The sequence below is a fragment of the Rosa chinensis genome, chromosome 2, assembly GCF_002994745.2.
Source record: "Rosa chinensis cultivar Old Blush chromosome 2, RchiOBHm-V2, whole genome shotgun sequence".
Taxonomy (NCBI): Eukaryota; Viridiplantae; Streptophyta; class Magnoliopsida; order Rosales; family Rosaceae; genus Rosa; species Rosa chinensis.
The window spans coordinates 16,735,582-16,754,511 of record NC_037089.1 but is presented as its reverse complement, the minus strand read 5'-3'; the positions used below and the strand labels follow the sequence as shown (position 1 = coordinate 16,754,511).

The following is an 18,930-nucleotide window of genomic DNA, read 5'->3' as shown; positions in this document are numbered from 1 at the left end:
CATCTCTGCCACTGTTCTCTTCCAGATAAAAATTTCTATTCGATTTATTGATCCTAAGATTCTTACTATCCATGGTGTGAAACATACACATAAATTCACAGCGTGTGACGCAAATTTTAGTACCAACGAGCTTTACAAGTTATTCAGATCACACAACCACAAAGAAAGCACAACTATTATGGCAGAAACTTCAATCGTATGAAATTCTCTTCTCCTGCTTGCTTAGAAGAATTCACGAATTTGACAAAGTTAGTCAACTCAAAAGGCATATCCTTCCCTACTTTGCGCCAAAGGCATATCAAGTTGGCAGTAGAAATCTCATTGACAAACATTAACAGAAAGTAAGATTCAATTAGAGACATCAAAACAAAACATGTGAAATACCTTGCCTGTTGCATTACGAATACGTGATACATGAAGAAGATTCCAAAATGAACTCTCTTATCCTTCCTAAGAATGAAACAATAACAAAGTTAAATTAGATGAAAAATGCCAGTTCATTTGGAAGATATTGAATTGTAGTTAAGTAGCAACATGTAATTCAGGATACGTATTGTGCATGCTTTTTCATTCTGAACGCTTTCCTTTATTTGAAGTAAAGTAGCTGAAATGATCAAATGAGATGGCATGGTAAACTTTAAGATCGATCTATCTATTTCAACAAGTCATGAAATCACATGGTGAAGACCAATAATCATAGCGGAAAAAAAGAAATATACCCGATATACTGCAGAGGAATCTGTATCCACCCTACTTAAAAATCTACAATTGCGTCCCAAGACTTCGTGTCTGGCATAAACCTATACAACATGCATGTAAACAACTGAGCTCAATAACTGCATATGCTGGATTGTTCAAAGCATTTGCAAAGTAAATGGTGTTTAAAATAGTTTGAAGAGTTGTTGAGCACCTGGCAAATAGAACATATCCCCTATTACCTGTCAATTTGAAGGCCTCACTTCGTGTCAGGTTAGTGCAGATTTGTTCTCAAGGCAACTCAATCATGTTGAAGTGAACACAAAATAGAACCATCAGCAATCTTCAACAGTCATAATTGTTTTCGAAAGTAAAAAAAAGAAAGAAAAGAAAGAGAATTTGCAACTCACAATACAAAGTTTTGTTTGATTCTACCAAGAGAACTATTTAAGGATGAACTGAGAAAGCCCACTGTGGGGGTGAATTTTGAGAGTGGTTTTAATAACAGACTGCTTGAGGAGAAATCTTCTTGAGAAAAATCTACGTTAGGAGAGATCTAGTCGAGGAAAGTCTCAATAAGGTGAAATTTTTTGAGAAAAAGTGAAACTTTTCGACAAAAATCTCAATAAAGTAAAACCTTTCAAAGATGATATCAATAGGGTGAAACTCTTTGAGAAAAGGTGAATCCCGTCGAGGAAGATTTCAACAAGGTAAAACCCTTCGAGGAGGATCTCAATAGGGTGGAACCCTATAAGGGAAGATGTAAGTGGAGAGAAATCTCCTCGAAGAACCATCCAAGTAAGAAGAGATCCTCTTGAAGAGGAATCTTCTCGAGGTAGATCAGGATAAGATGGAACCAGTTAGCCAGCGGAAAGCCTTCTTCCATGTCGTCCTGAGAGTTGCGTCACAAATCCAATATATAACGCATGACTTGTGGACCAAGTACACCACTATGCATAATACTTGAGATATTCACTCGAGCTCACCTATAAATATTTAGTAAAATGAACGTACATTTGGGGTAAACAACCTATCTCATAATTCTCATCTACACCTACTAACTCAAAGTATTAATGACTCACACATCACAGTAACTATTACTGATTCATCATCATCCATAAAAAAATACATTAAGAAATCATTGTTTCGATCTAATCCAATACCTCTTGGAATTGAATTTCTTGGAAGCGATTACGCTAAGAAATTCCTAATTACTTGGAAGCGATTACTAGATTTTTCCGCTCTGAAACTAACCCTTTTTCTTGTTCTCTTTCAGGATGAGTAACCTGAACAAATTGGACTTTGCTCCATTTGGGAACAACTGGCTTTGGATATCACAAGTGAGTTTGTGATGTCCGCCAACATCTCAAGGCTGATGGAATCCTGGTTACGATTCTCGAGCATAGCCAGGACGTGTTAACTATTGAGCAAGCCAACCTTCGGAAGCAAATAGAGCAGTCTTGGAGGCAAATAAGGCGAAAGCTATCATCCTAATGACTCGTCATATGGATGATTCACTCAGTACGAGTATATGAACGAAGAAGACCCCAGAAGGCTCTGGGTCTCACTCGAAGAAAGATTTGACAACATCCGTGACTCTCTGCTTCCTAAACTAGAAGTGAGATGGCACAGCCTCCGCTTCTGTGATTTCATGTTAGTTATTGACTACAACTTGGAAGCACTTTGCATTAAATCCTTAATGGAATTCTGTGGAAAATATATCACAGATGCGATGTTGATTGAGAGGACTCTCTCTACCTTCCCCATCTCTGCATTGATGGTTGCTAAGAACTATCGAATCGATGTATCTGTAGCACGGATCACAAGGTTTCATGAGCTCATTGGAGCTATGAATGTCTCTGAAAAGCATGACAACATCCTTTTGAAGAACTATAATTCGAGAATCGTGGGAACATAGCATATTCCGGAGTCCAATTATAGTCGCATCCCTAAGGGAGGGCGCCAAGAGCGAAACCCTAAATCTAGGGAATATTCATGACGTTTTGGTCATATTCTCGCGCTAATGTGGAAGGTAACTGCCAAAATATGCGGACACGGAACCGAAGAGGTCAACATAGAAAGAGAGGGAGAGGCAGCACCCTTGGTCATATTGGTGGCGCCACAAACACTAAGAGCCATCCAAATGATACTTTCAAAGAGCCTCAATCAGTGGAGTCTGAGCACAGAGATGAATGTTCCCGATGTGGAGTATCCGGTCATTGGGCACACATTTGTAGAGCTCGTGAAGAAATTGTCACCTACTGCAAAGAATATTGTGAAGCAAGAGAAGCTCACTATGTGAAACAAGAAGATCAAGAAGATGATCTAGAGTGAATGGGTGAAGACTTCAAATCTGGTTGGGATCAATAGATCGCCAATTCTGTTTAAGTCTTTATTTTTCCAAGATATGTCATAAGCAATTGCCATATACTTTGTAGTAAATTCCATTGGTTTAGTTTTTCTTCACATAGGCTCATGCAAAATGAGTATGATGTCTAGGAAGGTTTGAGATAAGTGGTACCAAAAGAAATCTTTGCTCTACTGACATCTCTATACTCACCTGGTCATATTTATTTTGGAGTTACCAAAAGAAATCAAACGACTACCTTTGTTTTGGATTAGCTAGCATTTGGATTAGATTCTCTTAATGGTTAAGAGACAATGATGTACACCATTGGCTTATGAATAAAATTTTGAGTTCCTTTAATTATGACTCCATTTTAATTCTGAGCATATTCCTTTGTGACTACAATGGCTGGACCATCAGGATTAGTTCAAGGACAAAGAATAGCCCAAATTTCATTTGCCAAATGGCACCTTGATTATTGTCACAGAAACTCTCTACTCCTAGGGCCAATCAAACCATATTGAGCCATTCGAGCCAACGGATTCCCTGCGGGAACGTATATAGAGAACGGAAATGAGTTCCTTTGCAATACCTCTAATGATTGTGAACAAATGGGTATCTTAGAGAAGTTTATGTGTCTCTCTAGTGAATTATATGTCACTATTCTAGCTATTAAATCCAATAAAATTATGAGAGAAGATCTCTTGGATTTAGACACATAATGGCTTTGTCACGACATGATAGGTCATCCTAGTCATGATGATTTTTCTACTAAAGACTTCACATGGACATCTATTCTTTCGAGCGAAACGAAGCATGAATCAAAATTTGATTCCTGGACTAAGTGTGACCGCTGCTGCTGCCTCTAGCGCCGCTGCCATCCACCAGCAACCTAGGGCTGGCACAGTCCCTATGCATGACGTCATGGATGGCGTCCATCATGGTGATGGCGCCCCAAGTGATGCTGCAATCACCAATTTTGCTTCAAATAGCGTTTCAGATGCTCAGGCCCAACCAAAATTCTTATTGGTTGCTTCTAAGGACTCTCGCTCGTTTTACAAAGTCTGTTCCTTAGGGAAATTAGGATTGAGACCGTCCTATGCAAAGAATATGAACATAATCATTTTGTTCTTACATAGAATCCGTAGGGATTCTGTGGACTGATTCAACCAACTTGCGGGCGTTTAAATATCGCATGATGTTGGTTGACACGCAAACACGCTGGTCACGTGTTGTGCCATTGTCCACTTGTAATGTTGCTTATGCTACACTCCTAGCACATATCATATGACAATGGGCTCACTCCCCAAATCATCATATTCAATCAATTGGATCTGACAATGTTAGAGAGTTTACATCGAAAACTTTCTATGGTTATTGCATTGGGACTGATGTTGGACATCATATTCCCATGAACACACCCAAATGGTCTCGCGGAAATGACTACGATGGTAGCCCAGACATTGGTAATATGCACTAATCTCCTTATATCCGCTTAGGGTGATGCAATATCGCTTGCAGTTATGCTAATTCGTTTGCAACCTACCGCCACTCAATCTACCTCTATGTTACAGCTAGTGATTGGGTACTAGTATCTCGTACTTACGTATATTTGAGTGTGCAATTTATGTGCCAATTACGCCACCACAGCGCTAGATGATGGGTCCTTACAGACGAAGGGGCAACTACATTGGATTTGAGACTCCAACAATAGTCCGCCACTTAATGCCCTTACTAGGCGATCTCCTTACCGCTAGATTTGAGGATTGTCACTTTGATGAGATAGTCTTCCCGTCGTTAGGGGGAGATAAGAACACGGATGTTTAGCATGAACGATAGGAATTGTCGTGATCTGTCGCCACTATGTCTCATCTCGATCCCCGCTAAAGTGACGATATCACACATATCTGCTGCAAACATGCCTGCAAGGATGAACGTCCCTACGAGAGGACATAGTGCCACCCTACACGAAGGTAGGTATGTCGCCAATGTCATAGAGAGTGGCACTCTAGCGTTACAGGCCATGACCCCAGCTAGGATGGGTGGGAGGCTCGTGGGTCGAAGGATACTTTGGCACAACCCAATCCTTTGATCATCGAAACTCAAAATCAGTCTCATGAGAATCTTCCGGATTATGGTTTTCGTTAGGGGATGCCTCAACGTCAGAACCTATTCCTGAGAATATAGAGCCCTATGAAAATTACACTAGTGTACATGAAACGTGGGATAGAAACTCCATCATGATTGATGATGTATTCGCACATTTCATTGCACATGAGTTTGTTGAGTAAGATGATATCAAACCATGCTCCGTTGATGAATGGATGCCAACGTAAAGAAATTTGGCCTAAATGGAAATAAACGATCTAGGTTAAGTTGGATGTTCTAACGAAAAGGATGGTTTTCGAGCCAGTAATGCCAACACCTCCTAACATAAAACCTACTGACTAATGGGTCTTCGTTAGAAAGTGTGATGAGAAAAACAGATGGCAATCTCGCCTTAAGGCCAAGGCTTTTCACAAAACACCTTGGAATCGACTACAATGAGACATATTCTCTTGTAATGGATGTCATTGTTGTAACGCCTCAATTTGCACCTCTTCAAACCGAGTACATTACAGTGCCGCGTGCCCTTAGAACCTAAGCTAAGATACTTAACTCAAGTCCTAAGAACCCGCAAGGAAACACAAGGAAGTTAAAAATGCTTTAGAAAATACACTAAGAAAACTTGAGCACGAAAGCAGTTGTTTAAGTGAGGTGAAAACCTAAAACCATCGGAAATCCTTTAAAGAAAACAAATACAAGTCATTTCAAAACAATTATCGAATGTTCGTCCAGTTCAAGGCCAAAGTCCAAAAAAAATATACAAAAGAAGTATTTTACAAACAATCATAAACTCGATAAACAAGTTTTGCGAGAATAGAGGAAATAAGACATGTCATGCAGATCTAACTCCGTCGATGACACAATTGAAGTACAGGGTAATTAAGCCACATTTAGCATTGTCCAACTGTCCCGTCTTCGTACACAGTACCTGCATCCACAAACTGTTGTAGGGGTGAGCTTTCGTCCTCGCTGCTCAATAAGACTCTACCCCAGCTAGGTGTAAAACAATTTAAAATACAGGTGTCGGCAAAGTAAGTGAGAAAACAATGCATATAGATAAAGATGTTCGAAACCACAAACCGTAGTTCATTTATAAAAGTACAGTAGGGCCCAGAAGAATGAAACAGACTTGATGACCGATCGCTATGCCAACTACAACCTTACCACGATTAATATCGATTACGCTGGCAATGTGTAGTGAGAGTGTCCACTTACGCCGTATCACCTAGAAGCAGTGCCACACCTCAAAGGATGTCAGATACTCTTCAGTCCATACAGCCCCTCCAGAGGTTTAGAGGATCGAAACCCAAGGAAGTCGCTATGCTCCTTTCACTCGCAGGTCATCAAACAATAGCTCATAGAAAATGAAATAAGAACCAAATTCTTTTTCATGCATCATTAATTTTTCATAAAATCCATGCATAAAAATAACTAACTGAGACGAGTCCAGAATCCCCTACCTGAAATATTGCAGCTTTGAACCCATTCGCTTTCCTAGGCCAACACCACCATGTTTCACATTTCGGGTAACTAGAGTCCCTAGTCCGACAATGATAGTATCGAGTGTTAAAATCATTCTCCGATCAATAACACTTCGTAAATCTTATCGAGTCCAATTAACTATTTTCGAATAACACTGCTTTACTCACTAGTCGTAACCTAAAATTTACTAAGGACACCCATTCAAATCAAGTCCACTTCAATTGTTCAATTGATCATTTTGGTCATATCTGTGTTGTAACTTTGGATACATAGTTATCCATAATTTCTTTCTTTCCATGCAATTCACACTTCAACAAGACCAAAATAAAATCAAAACAACTTAACAAGTTAACTTAGTTCTCTAACCAAAAGAACATTAACTTCCAGGCTTACCCGTTCTTCAAAGATTAATTGCACTCGTCAACATTCATAGATGTTAAGAAACCCAAACTCTTTAATTCCATATAAGTGGCATGGCTACCAATAAATTATAGAATTTACAAGCCATCACTAGCACATATATAGCATTCCTCAAGCAGACAAGCTCATATATACAATTAAACCTTATAATTCACCGCCACCCCAAAGTACTATGTTAACAAGTCTAAGAGCACAATGTACTTCCAGTAACCTTTCTTGATTGCAACCACCAAGATTCTACCTTTAACAGCCCTTGTAATTAATATAGCACCCGTGCTCCTAGACAATTAACACCAACAAAATTAACTCCCACTTTAGGTAAACAATGCTAAGTAACATATCCTTTTCCACCGGACTATAAACCATCACAATTTTGCTTCACGTTCAAATTCACAAGTCAACATACCATAAAATTCAAACATTGACAATCAAGCATAATCCCAAACTAGAATCGCTATTTGAGAGCCAATTGGCATGAACCCTCCTGACAATTAAACAATTAATCCATATTCAAGGTATAGGATTATACCTCTGTGAAGACTCCGTTGCCCAAGTTCCACTCCAAACACAAATGCAATCCCTCAACTCTTTACTTGTAGTAATTATACAAACCCACGCATGCGCACTTGACAAAAACACGCCAGCAGTAAACACTGTATTGCCTTAAGTTCTCGAACCCAGGTGATCACCGATGTCCCAACTCTTAGGCTTTCTTTTTCAGCTTCACACTTCTGTGATTTTAACAAAACCAAGAATGAATTCAAGCTCAAAGGCGCAGGTGAAGATTGAAGATGAGCTGATAAGCCAAAGCCCTGTTAACATGATTTTCAACTCACCTTAATCACAAAATTCAAATATCTTTTAAGCTGCTGCCACTTCACCTTTACGACACAGAATTCTGAGAGTTAACATATCCACCATCAACTCTTGTTCTCAAATACGAAATGAAATCAGAAATGGCATAATACCTCTATGCAGAACAGCCGGAACAAACCAAATTCCAATTCATCCTCGTTCCGATTCCGACACAGCTCCAATGGTCTCTAAGCTTACCACCAATGATGATCGAAAAAGCCGGAAAGTGCAGAAAGCCGCTGTGGTCAGTACCTCGGGAAAAAGTCGACGAATCCCAAAACATCAATTCCTCAAAGCTCAACCGAAATCGAAAAGCAGTTATACCAGAATGTAGAGCCCAACAAGAAGATTAATTTTCTTACCTTGCATGTCCTCATCGGCTACCGGAGCCGCCGGAAAACACAAGAAACCGTCCGAAACAAAGAAACTTCTCGACTTCAGATTGACTTCGTCGGAGCCTGTCGGTGGAAACCCAGGCCACAGGCTTGGTCGTGACGTCGAGGCGATCCCAATGCTGGTGGTGCGCCACTGATAAGTGGCTGGACGGAGGAGATTCCCGGTCTCCTTGGCGGGTCGCTGATCCGAGAAACAGGTCGCCAGTATTGATATTTCTGGAGTGATCTAGACCATTTGATCTAATATCAACGTACTTATAAACTCAGTGGATGGTCAGGATGAAGCAGTGGTAAAGATCAACGCTCCAAATTTAATTGCTTGAATTTCCTTTAATTAAAATGCATTTCCTTAATTTCCAGACTTCCGAAATTCAAAATATATGGTTCCGATGTCCGAAAAATTCCACAAAAATTATCCCGAACTCGTCGTGACACGTACTTTACACTCGAGTCAATACATTGAAGATTCAATTCTGTAAAGTTGTCCGGAAAGTTTTCCAAGTATTGTTATCACTTATCGATAAATAAAATTAATCTTGTCTTAATTCCTTAAATATTTCCTGGGGCTCACAATTGCACTCCACTATCCTGTCAGTTTGGTAATTTATGAATAACTGAACAAGCAACTTACAAATGTGGTCACTACATATCTCTATGGGGATCTAGATATGGAATATACATGGAGGTTCATGGTGAACTTCATTATACATGAAGGTTCATGGTGAACTTCATTCACCCAAATCAAATGGCTCCAGATCACGGAGATCTTTGCAATGAGGTTGAAACCTTCACTAAAGTGACTACTTGATTGGAAATGGATATGTAAATACCCGAGCGTTTCCATAACAAGTTTCAGATTCTATCGCGGTTCATGTTGGACATAATCTTCATTGGAAGCCCTTTAAGAGTTGAGGGAAACCGCTGCTTGTTTTGAACAAATGAAGTAAGGCTACATTAAAAGCGACAACACCATGCATAATCAACAACAATAGACTCTCCTCAAGATCAAAATGAACTATGTTCTATCTGAGGACAGTGTGGCAGACTTGCTAACTAAATCATTGCCTAAATTCCACTTTCGAGAAACATGTTGGTAGCATCGTTTGCAGAAGTTATCCGAATTCCCATGTGTGAGCCCCAAAAAAGTTTATCGAGTTTAAGTGAAATAGTTCGATAATTTACTTATCGATCTCGATAAACGTTAAAGTACTCTAGAATATTTTCAGAAATTTTCATAAAGTGAAATCCTCAATTTAAGAGTTGGGTAATAAAGTACATGACACGACGAGTTCGTGGGAATTTTCAGAGAATTTTTCAGACACTTGAAGTGTTTATAATGAATTTCTGAAGTTTGGAAATTATGGAAATTCATTTAAATAAAAAGAAACTATTGCGGTGCAATCCTAGCCGTTGATCTATCCACCGCTTCATCCGAGCCCTTGATTACAATTGAAGTTAGGGTATTTATATTCCTTGATCAGATTAAGGATGGAGATCAGTTCCAGAAAACAAGAGAGAGAAAGAGAGAGAGCTGGGAGCTCTGACCCGGACACCACTGCGACCGGAAAAGAAACCCGACTAGAGGGACGCCATTCGGCCACCCCACGATGGCGTGCGACCACCATCTTCTTCTTCCTGCAGTCACCAACAGCCTCCAATCCCTTGATCGTCCATGCACTGAACTGAGAAGAAAACTCGATGACTGGAAGCTCCGAGACTTCTCCAGCGATTTCTGCAATTCTCGGCTACTTCGGCCACCGCCTGAGCTGCTTGTGGTATGAAACCTCACCTCCTCGTCGTGCTCTACACTCTATTATAATTAGATTTTCAATTTAATCAAGTTTTGACAATTTCGTTTCTGGGTTTTGTCTCGGGCTGCCGTGTCATTCGACTCTGGCGACCTTTCCGGCTCTCTTTGGCTTGGTCTCGGCCTTGATTTCAACTTTAGATGATGAATTAAGAAGCTTTATGGGTTGTAGCACGAGGAATCATCAGTTCATCACCTTCCCAGTCTCAGCAGTGTGTTGGGCTCGGTTGCAGTCGATTTTCGAAGGTATAATTCGATCTTTGAATCGAGTTTGTTCGTGTTAATGATCGGAAGTGATGCTACTGAGTTTGGCCTTGCTTGAATGAAATTAAAATTCAGTTTCTCTGTACACTTCGACAGTTTGGTTGCATGTGTAGAATGGGTTGTTGTGTCTTGACTTGAATGAATTGTGTGTATCAAGTTTGATGTCTTGTTAGTATTGCTACGGCAATTTGTTGGAAATGGTGGATTGAGGTCGTTTATGGTTCTGCAAGTTAGTGTTTTGCTAAGGTTGCGAGGGCAGGTTATTCGAAATGGTTGTGAAAAGTTTGAAAAAAATGGTCAGGTTATGAAGCTTGGTTGTCCTTAGTAGTTTTTGGGTACACTGCTTTGTATGAAAATTGGAAAGTATTGGGTGTCCATAGTAAATTCCATCGAATTACTATACGACAAAATTGTTAAGTAAATTTAAGATCTTTCGTTGATAAAGTCGTTATTGGTTTGCTTATGTATTTTGCAGTTTGATAATAAGTAAAGAAAAGAAATTATATATTGGGCGGCCTTAGTAATTGGGTGACTTAATATATATGCAGTCGATATCATAAGCTTCAAGTGAATGTTCGGTAATTTAGGTTAATTATCGAACTTGTTGCGATTGGTCAAACGTTGGTCAAAATGGTCAATCATGGTCAAACCAGGAAAGGTTGGTCAAACCTTGGTCAACTCCTGGTCAAACAAGGAAAAGTTGGTTTGGACGATTTATTAATCGTCGAGATCTCATATAATTGTTCAATGGATTATTAACGAACGAAATGTCGGAATCTAGGACTCCAGTTACCCGAGGAACAGAAGGTTCGCGACTCTCGGAGTACGTGAAAGAAAGCATCGGAATCCAGGTAGGGATTCAGGACTCTCCTCAGTTAGTGGTTTTCTTATATATTTTATTAAAGTGATGCATGTTAAGTGGTATGGTTTGGTTATGTTAAAATGCAATGCATACTAACCAAATCGTGAGAAATGTGATGGCTTGAGAGTGAAAGGGGCACTGACTTCCTTGGGTTCGATTCCCTAAACCTCCAGAGGGTTAGTTACGCCGGTCGTCCGGGCACTCCGATCTTAATGACCAACCCGGTACGTGTGTGTAACTAGGTAGTGGATGATCTCGCTACGCTTACCTGGTGATAAAGTAAATTGAGGTAAGGTCGTGTAGTGGGTCTATGGGACCGGCCATCGAGTAAGATTCAACGCGCGTATTCAATTGAGTAATATGCATCGATTTTCGAGACATAAAGCATTTTTAAGAAAAGTTTGTCGTTCTTTTAAATACTTGGTTTAAGCCTGTTTTTATACTAGAGCTCCAAAACTTCAATTAGCGATTTCAAACCTAGTCGAGTTAGAGTTTCTATTGAGCAGAGAGGACGAAATCTCACCTCTACAACAGTTTGGATGCAAGTACTGTGTACTGGTGACGGGACATTAGCGGACTGAGCTGGTTGTGCAAAACAAGTTCGGTAAATCACTGTTTGGGTTTTATTCTAAATTCTATTTCTTGAACTTCGTATTCCATGATTGTGAATAGTCAGCTGTGTGTCAAATCTAGTTACACTTTTGTTCTTTGAAGTTTATACCTTCCTTGTGAACATTAATCCCAAGCTTTAGATGAATGAAACAGATTTTCACCTCAAAAGTATTCGTAGCTTTCGCTGTATTTTTACAAAAAGGTTTTCAAACCAAATGCCTAGTGGTTCTCTAGAATGTAAAATCGAGCGTTCGATTTATGTTTTAGAGATTCGCGGCACTGTAACGAGTTTAAGCTGGTGAGGTGAGGCTTGGGGCGTCACACCATGACCATTGTCATCAGGGGAGATGCAGATATCAGGGGGAGATGTCTACATGTATGGTCTCAAAACGTGAAAGCTGTGTTGTACTCTTTTTCTCTTTCGACTAAGGTTATTTTTGTCCCACTGGGTTTTTGTTACTCGACAAGGTTTTTGACGGGGCAACGAGAGGAACACCACGTTTGGGCGACACAAGGGGGAGTGTTCAAGTAAATCCAGAATATGTGTCTGGCCCAAACTCTAGGTTACTTGCTCTAGTTGTAATAGGGTTTATGTGAGAGATATTCTCAGATATATTCGTAAATATCGAATCAATGTACGATTATGTTTCCATGTATAACTCTATCTCTATACTTATAATCCTCTATATAAAGAGACTCATATTATCAATGAAAGCACGACTCAATTCTCTCACAATTTCAGTTTTCCTAACACAAATATCTTATATAATTAAGCCAATTATTGAGGAAATGGTTAAATTTTTGAACTACCATATATACCCTCATAGAATATAGATCATAATAAACAAATTATTTCTATATGAGGATAAGATAGACAATAGACTATATCATATTTGAAAAAATTGCAATATCTCCCATGAAAAAACTGAGAAACTTCCCCAAAATCAAGAGAGAAATTGTTGTGACTCTTTTAATTATAAAAAAAAAAACCAATTGACATGTGCGGAGCATATGTTAAGGGGCTAGTATATATAAATGTAAAACTTAAAAAAAAAAAAAAAAACAGAAGAGGTGAAGCTTTTATCGATGAAGTTAATTTATACAATAAATAGCAACATAATTACTAATACTGAAGGAAATCTGACCACTCCATAACAGATCTAAATTACACTTTCTTCAATTTTTTTCATTTATATAAAATTCGAAATTATCCCTACATCTTCCAGTTCCATCCCTTCCCTACTTGTGAGACAATGCTAGAACATTATTTCAATTTAGCAAAACTTTTATCACACCAATAGCTATCAGATTCATGGACCTTTGTTTACTTGGAGGGGCATCAGAGGGGGAGAAGAAGTCAAAGTACGTTTGGATAGGTTTCTTGCCACGCAGCCTTGGTTGGATCGTTTCCTACATTCAAGGGCAGTTAATTTGAATCCAAGCAAATCTGATCATTTGCGGATTCTGTTAGAGGTTCTTGAACGATGTATTATGAAGAAGAAGAAGAAGAAGAAGGAATAAGTTTCGTTTTGAAGAAATTTGGCTGCGAGAAGAGGATTGTGTGCAGGTTGTCAAGGCCAGTTGGGAAGGAACTGGAGGTGGTGACCCTTTTTCTCGGGTGTGCAACAAAATTAAGACTACCAGACAAGCTCTTTTAGAGTGGAGTGAGGTTCGGTTTGGGAGTCTGAAGGAGAAAATTGCAGAAACACAGGCTGGTCTTGCTATTTTTTACGACTCTTCTTTTTCTGCCCCAGATGATAGTATTCGCATGGAATTGGAATCACGACTCAGTGAGTTGCTCTAGCAAGAACAGGTATTTTGGAAACAATGTGCTAAAGTATTCTGGCTTAGTGACGGTGATATGAACACGAGATTTTTCCACCAACGGGATAGCAATCGGAAAAGGAAAAATTGCATTAAGGGTTTATTTGATGATGATCATAAGTGGTGTACGGAGGATGATGACTTAGAGAGGGTGGTTCTATCTTATTTCGGGGCTCTTTTTACTACGTCATCTCCTTAGTCTTTTGACAGAGTGGCGGATGTGATCCCGACCCTGGTTACGGAAGAGATGAATAGGGAGCTTATACAGGTTATCTCTATAGAGGAAGTGCATGGAGCGGTGAAACAGATGCACCCATCTAAAGCACCTGGTGTTGATGGTTTCTCACCTTGCTTCTATCAATTTTTCTGGGATGTTGTTGGAGTGGATGTCTTGGAAGCCATCCGGAGCTTTGTTGGGTCTGAGAGTCTAACAAGACAAATCAATCACACAAATGTCACACTTATTCCTAAAGTTAAAAACCTGGAGTACATGAATCAGCTACGCCCTATCAGCTTATGCAATGTTCTTTATAAGATAGGTTCGAAGGTGTTGGCTAATCGGTTGAAGCGATTGCTCAAAAATCTCATCTCCCCATATCAAAGTGCTTTCGTATCGGGAAGATTGATTTCTGAAAATTCCTTGATTGCATTTGAGCTCTCACATTTCCTGAAGAGGAGACGACGTGGCAATAAGGGGTATGGGGCGTTGAAACTAGATATGAGTAAAGCTTATGATAAGGTGGAATGGAGCTTCCTCGAAATGGTGTTGCTACAATTTGGCTTTAGTTCTATTTGGGTGAACTGGATTATGTGTTGCATTAAGACGGTCTCCTATTCTTTCCTTGTCATTGGTGAGCCCAAGGGTAATCTAACTCCCTCAAGAGGAATTCGTCAAGGAGACTCTATTTCTCTTTATTTGTTCCTTTTGTGCGCTGAGGTGTTGTCTAGTCTGATCTTGAAAGCTGAAAGTGAAGGACTATTGCATGGAGTGGAAATTGGTACAGGTGCCCCGTGTATCTCACACCTTTTTTTCGCTGATGACTCTTTTATTTTCTACCAAGCAGACATGGCAGGTTCTCTTGTGTTAAAGGACATCTTGAGGGAGTATGAAAGTACATCAGGGCAGATGGTTAATTATCAAAAGAGCAGAGTGTGTTTTAGCAGAAGTGTTCCTAGACTTTTACAAGAGGATCTCGCTGGTGTCCTATCTGTTTCTAGAGTCGACAAACATGACAAGTACCTGGGTCTTCCTACTGAAATCAGCTACTCTAAGACGGAGGCTTTCAACTTCCTAACAGAGAGGATGAAGAAGCGAACGAAGGGATGACGTGAGAAGACATTGAGTACTGCCGGAAAAGAAATTCTCATCAAGGCAATTGCTCAATCCATTCCAACGTATGTTATGAGCTGTTTTGAGTTGCCTATCCACTTGTGCAATGAAATGCATAGCTTAATGGCAAAGTTTTGGTGGGGTTCTACAGAGGATGATAGAAAGATTCATTGGCTTGCTTGGGAGAAATTATGTTTACCAAAGAATGAAGGTGGACTCGGGTTTAGTAATATGCATCATTTTAACTTAGTTCTCTTGGCTAAGCAGGGGTGGAGAATTATTCAAAATCCTGACTCATTGATTGCAAAATTATACAAAGCAAGGTACTTTCCCAACACTGATTTCATGCATGCTTCTATTGATGGGAATGTCTCTTATGCATGGCGTAGCATTTTGAAAGGGAGAGAGGTGCTTAGCAAGGGATTAAGGTACAAAGTGGGAGATGGTTCCTCCATTAATGTGTGGAGCGACCCTTGGATACCACTCCCCTTTAATTTTAAACCATTTTCTCGGCCTCCTGATGGTATAGGTGACTTGGCTGTGGCGGGTTTGATAGATGATGATGAAAGTAGAGATTGGGACCTGCAGTTGTTGCGTCAGTTGTTCACGGAGAAAGAAGTGGAGATTATTGCTGGGATTCCACTATGCACAAGGATTATGAGTGATAAATGGGTATGGCACTATGGGAAGAATGGTTTGTATTATGTTAAGGGTGGGTACCACACGTATAGAACCTGCATGCATGCACCTACGACTGCGTCCTCTTCTACAAGTAGACATGGCGGTGGAGATAGAATGTGGCACAAAATTTGGCATGCCCATATACCTCCAAAGGTACGTTCTTTTGTTTGGAGACTTTTAAAGGGGATTATTCCAACACGTTGGGCTCTTGCTAGAAAGTGCTCTCTCTCTGAACTTCATTGTCCTTTCTGCAACCTTGATATTGAGGATGATTTACATCTCTTCAAAAATTGTAAACTAGCAAAGGAGTTTTGGTTTGTTGGACCGTTGAACATTAGGTCTAGAGAAGTCCAAGTTCCTAGTATGATGGATTGGGTACTACATATTATGAAGAGCAAGGTTCTAAAAAACGCTAGGCGCTAGTCGGGCGGTGACCCAGGGACTAGCGCCTAGGGGCCTAGGCGGGGACTAGGCGGTTTTTTTTTTTTAATTTTTAAATTATTTTAATGACATATAATAATAGAAATGACAATATTTAAAGTCTAAAAATTAATTATAAATATAAAAATTGTCAAAATATAGAATAAATTAGGGTTTATGACCGCCTAGGCTCCGCCTAGAACCGCCTAGTCCCCGCCTAGCACCACCTAGTCCCCGCCTAGCACCGCCTAGCACCACCGCCTAGCCCGCCTAGTCCCCGCCTAGCCCGCCTAGGCGGCCGCCTAGTAGCCCAGCGCCTAAGGGAAACGCCTAGGCCAAAATCGGAGCCGTTCCTTGCCGCCTAGCGCCTAGGCGCCGCCTAGGCCGATTTTTAGAACATTGATGAAGAGTGTAACTTGGCAGCAGACAGAACTTTTCTTGACTTTGTTGTGGGCATTATGGACAAAGAGGAATAATGTGATCTGAAAGGGAGGGGAATTTAATCCAATCAGCACTATTTGTTGGGCATCCAGATTTCTTGATGATTACAGAAAGGTTCACAAGCCTAAGGATAAGACGCCAAACATCATGTGACTCGTTGGAGACATCCCCCAAGTGGTAGACTGAAACTTAATGTAGATGGAGCTTTTCACATGGATACAGGACAAGGAGGAATATGAGCAGTTATTAGAAATGAGAATGGTATGTTTTTAGCAGCTATTACACGTCCTTTCTCCTTTGTTTGTTATGCTTTACATATGGAACTGGAAGCAATGCGAGCAGGCCTTCTACTTGTGATTCACCAAGGCATGATAAATGTTGACATTGAAACTGATTGTGCGGCGGTGGTTACTGCACTAAAGGGAGATTTTGAAGACCTGTCAGAGGTAGGTAATATTGTAGAGGATTGTAAATCTTACTTAAGGGCTATTCCTTCTGTTAGTTTACAATCCATTTATCGTGAAGCAAATGGTGTAGCTCATAGATTGGCGCACCTTGCTAGTTCAGGTTATTTAGATGAGTATTGGCTAGAAGAGGCACCTGTGATTATCCAGGATGTTCTCTATGAGGATTCTTGTACTAGTACCCGAGGTGAAGGTTATATGTCCTCCTCGTTGTACAATCATTATTCTTTTATTAATAATATTCGGGCGTGGGGATGAGCCTTCCAGTTAGGCTGGATTCCAAACCCCTTAAAAAAAAAAAAAAAAAATTCAAATTATCACCAATTTCTGTCTAATGTATTCCTTAACCAATTAGCATTCAAAACAACAAAGAAAACAACTTTCCAAACGCATCAGAGCATTCTCGGTCTTCATGATTGCAAATGAATGACTTGAAAATGAGAAGGACCTCAAAATGATCTCACTGCAGTTACTATTCACCATTATTTTTAAGTAAAAGCACGATAAATCAAATTTATTATTATATTCTAAAAGCTCAAAAAGCGCTGGGCTGTAAATCTATAAGGAGGCCACGACGACAGGCTTGTGACGTAAGAGCTTACGCGGCAGCATAAAAAATCAAGTTTGGGCCATCCCAATATAGAGGCCCGTCCTCGCACCGTATTTGATTTAGAAAGCCTAGCCCACGCGTTCACAAGTATAATAAATACCAAATCGTATTTCTTTCGCACCCGCTCCAAATCCTGGTTTCTGTATTATTGGTAAGAAAATGTGGATTTCTTCTTCCCAGCTACGCTCGGACTCGAAAATGAAAAGCAATGGGACTGAAATGCCCTCGCATTCCGGCGGTTTACCCAAGGAGCAGGAGCACGCTATCATTGTCTCCGCCCTGAAACGGGTAATCCGCGGTGGCGTTGGCACAAACAATGCACCCTCCCAGCCACCGCCGCCGCCGACGCAGCTCCCAGAAACGGGTGGCACCGATCAAATTGTGATACCATTTTCGGATTGTGATGACACGTGTCAGGTATGTAATATGGAGATGGATCGTTGCCTTGGCTGTGGTTTGTTCCCTCCAAGGGAGCAAGACAAAGGTAAAAAGGTGAAGACGAGCAAGTACAGGGGAGTGCGGCAGAGACCAGGAGGAAAATGGGCGGCGGAGATTCGGGACCCCCGTCGCTCGGTTCGCGTTTGGCTCGGGACTTTCCAGAGGGAGGAGGAGGCAGCCAGGGCTTATGACACGAAGGCCATGGAATTTCGCGGAGCTGACAGAGCCAAGCTAAACTTCCCGCCATCCTCGGACACCGGTACTACCAGTGGAGCAATGACTGATGAGACCAAAGTCCAAACAAGTCCAGTTGGAGAGAGCAGCACTGCTGAGGAAGAAGAAGAGGAAGAGATGGATCGGTGATCCGTCTCATCTGGGACATATGCTTAAAGTTAAGATAGATGAAGAAGATGGGGGACCAAGTGAGATTTTCAACTTTTTGACGATTGTGTTGGCGAATAATGTTGATGACCTCGGTCATTAACTAACTATTGTGCCCATATATTACCAGGTACTCGGGTTGACCTCAGTGGCGGATTTATGATTCAAAAATGGGGTGGGTTGTATATTCAAGTGTCTTTTTTGGGCGAACCCCAAATTTTTTTTTTCAGTACAACTATATACAAATGTAAGAAGTATCGTGTTGTATTCACATCAACAGAGACCAGGAGACGAGTGTATTTGGAAGAGAACAAGCGGTGACTGACTGATAGGTTATAGAAACGAGAGTGGGAAACCTGAGAGAAGAAGAAAACGATGGCTCAATTTCTAATGAGTAATGGAATAGACAAAGAGAAGACTGGAGTCTGGAGACTGGTTCCTAATTATTTTCAAGTAGGTTTTAACATCAAGACGACAACATTTTGATGATATATA

At 40.5% G+C, this 18,930-nt stretch overlaps 1 protein-coding gene and 2 long non-coding RNA genes across 7 annotated transcripts; 2 read left to right on the top strand and 1 right to left on the bottom strand.

Annotated features, from left to right (window-relative positions):
* Positions 1 to 5,810: 5,810 nt before the first annotated feature.
* On the bottom strand, positions 5,811 to 8,499 carry LOC112188922. 5 transcript variants are annotated; one of them, XR_005805668.1, is made up of 5 exons: positions 8,020 to 8,499; positions 7,888 to 7,949; positions 7,581 to 7,782; positions 6,314 to 6,688; positions 5,811 to 6,090 (listed from the first exon to the last, which is right to left on the bottom strand). It is a non-coding gene; the product is annotated as an uncharacterized LOC112188922 (long non-coding RNA). The 5 variants fall into 5 exon arrangements; XR_002931628.2 differs by having other exon boundaries at positions 5,811 to 6,475; positions 6,610 to 6,688; XR_005805667.1 differs by having other exon boundaries at positions 5,811 to 6,688; positions 8,020 to 8,145; positions 8,269 to 8,499.
* A 1,375-nt stretch (positions 8,500 to 9,874) lies between these two features.
* On the top strand, positions 9,875 to 10,534 carry LOC112188921. Its single transcript, XR_002931627.2, has 2 exons — positions 9,875 to 10,076; positions 10,250 to 10,534. It is a non-coding gene; the product is annotated as an uncharacterized LOC112188921 (long non-coding RNA).
* Positions 10,535 to 17,814: 7,280 nt separating this feature from the next.
* On the top strand, positions 17,815 to 18,555 carry LOC112188919 (ethylene-responsive transcription factor ERF109). Its single transcript, XM_024328158.2, has one exon. The coding sequence runs from the start codon at positions 17,815 to 17,817 to the stop codon at positions 18,415 to 18,417; it is 603 nt and encodes a 200-aa protein (XP_024183926.2). The 3' UTR covers positions 18,418 to 18,555.
* The last annotated feature ends 375 nt before the right edge of the window (positions 18,556 to 18,930 follow it).

What these genes read in the sequence shown, in the direction of transcription:
- LOC112188919 (XM_024328158.2), top strand. Translation starts at nt 17,815, where the DNA reads ATGAAAAGCAATGGGACTGAAATGCCCTCGCATTCCGGCGGTTTACCC.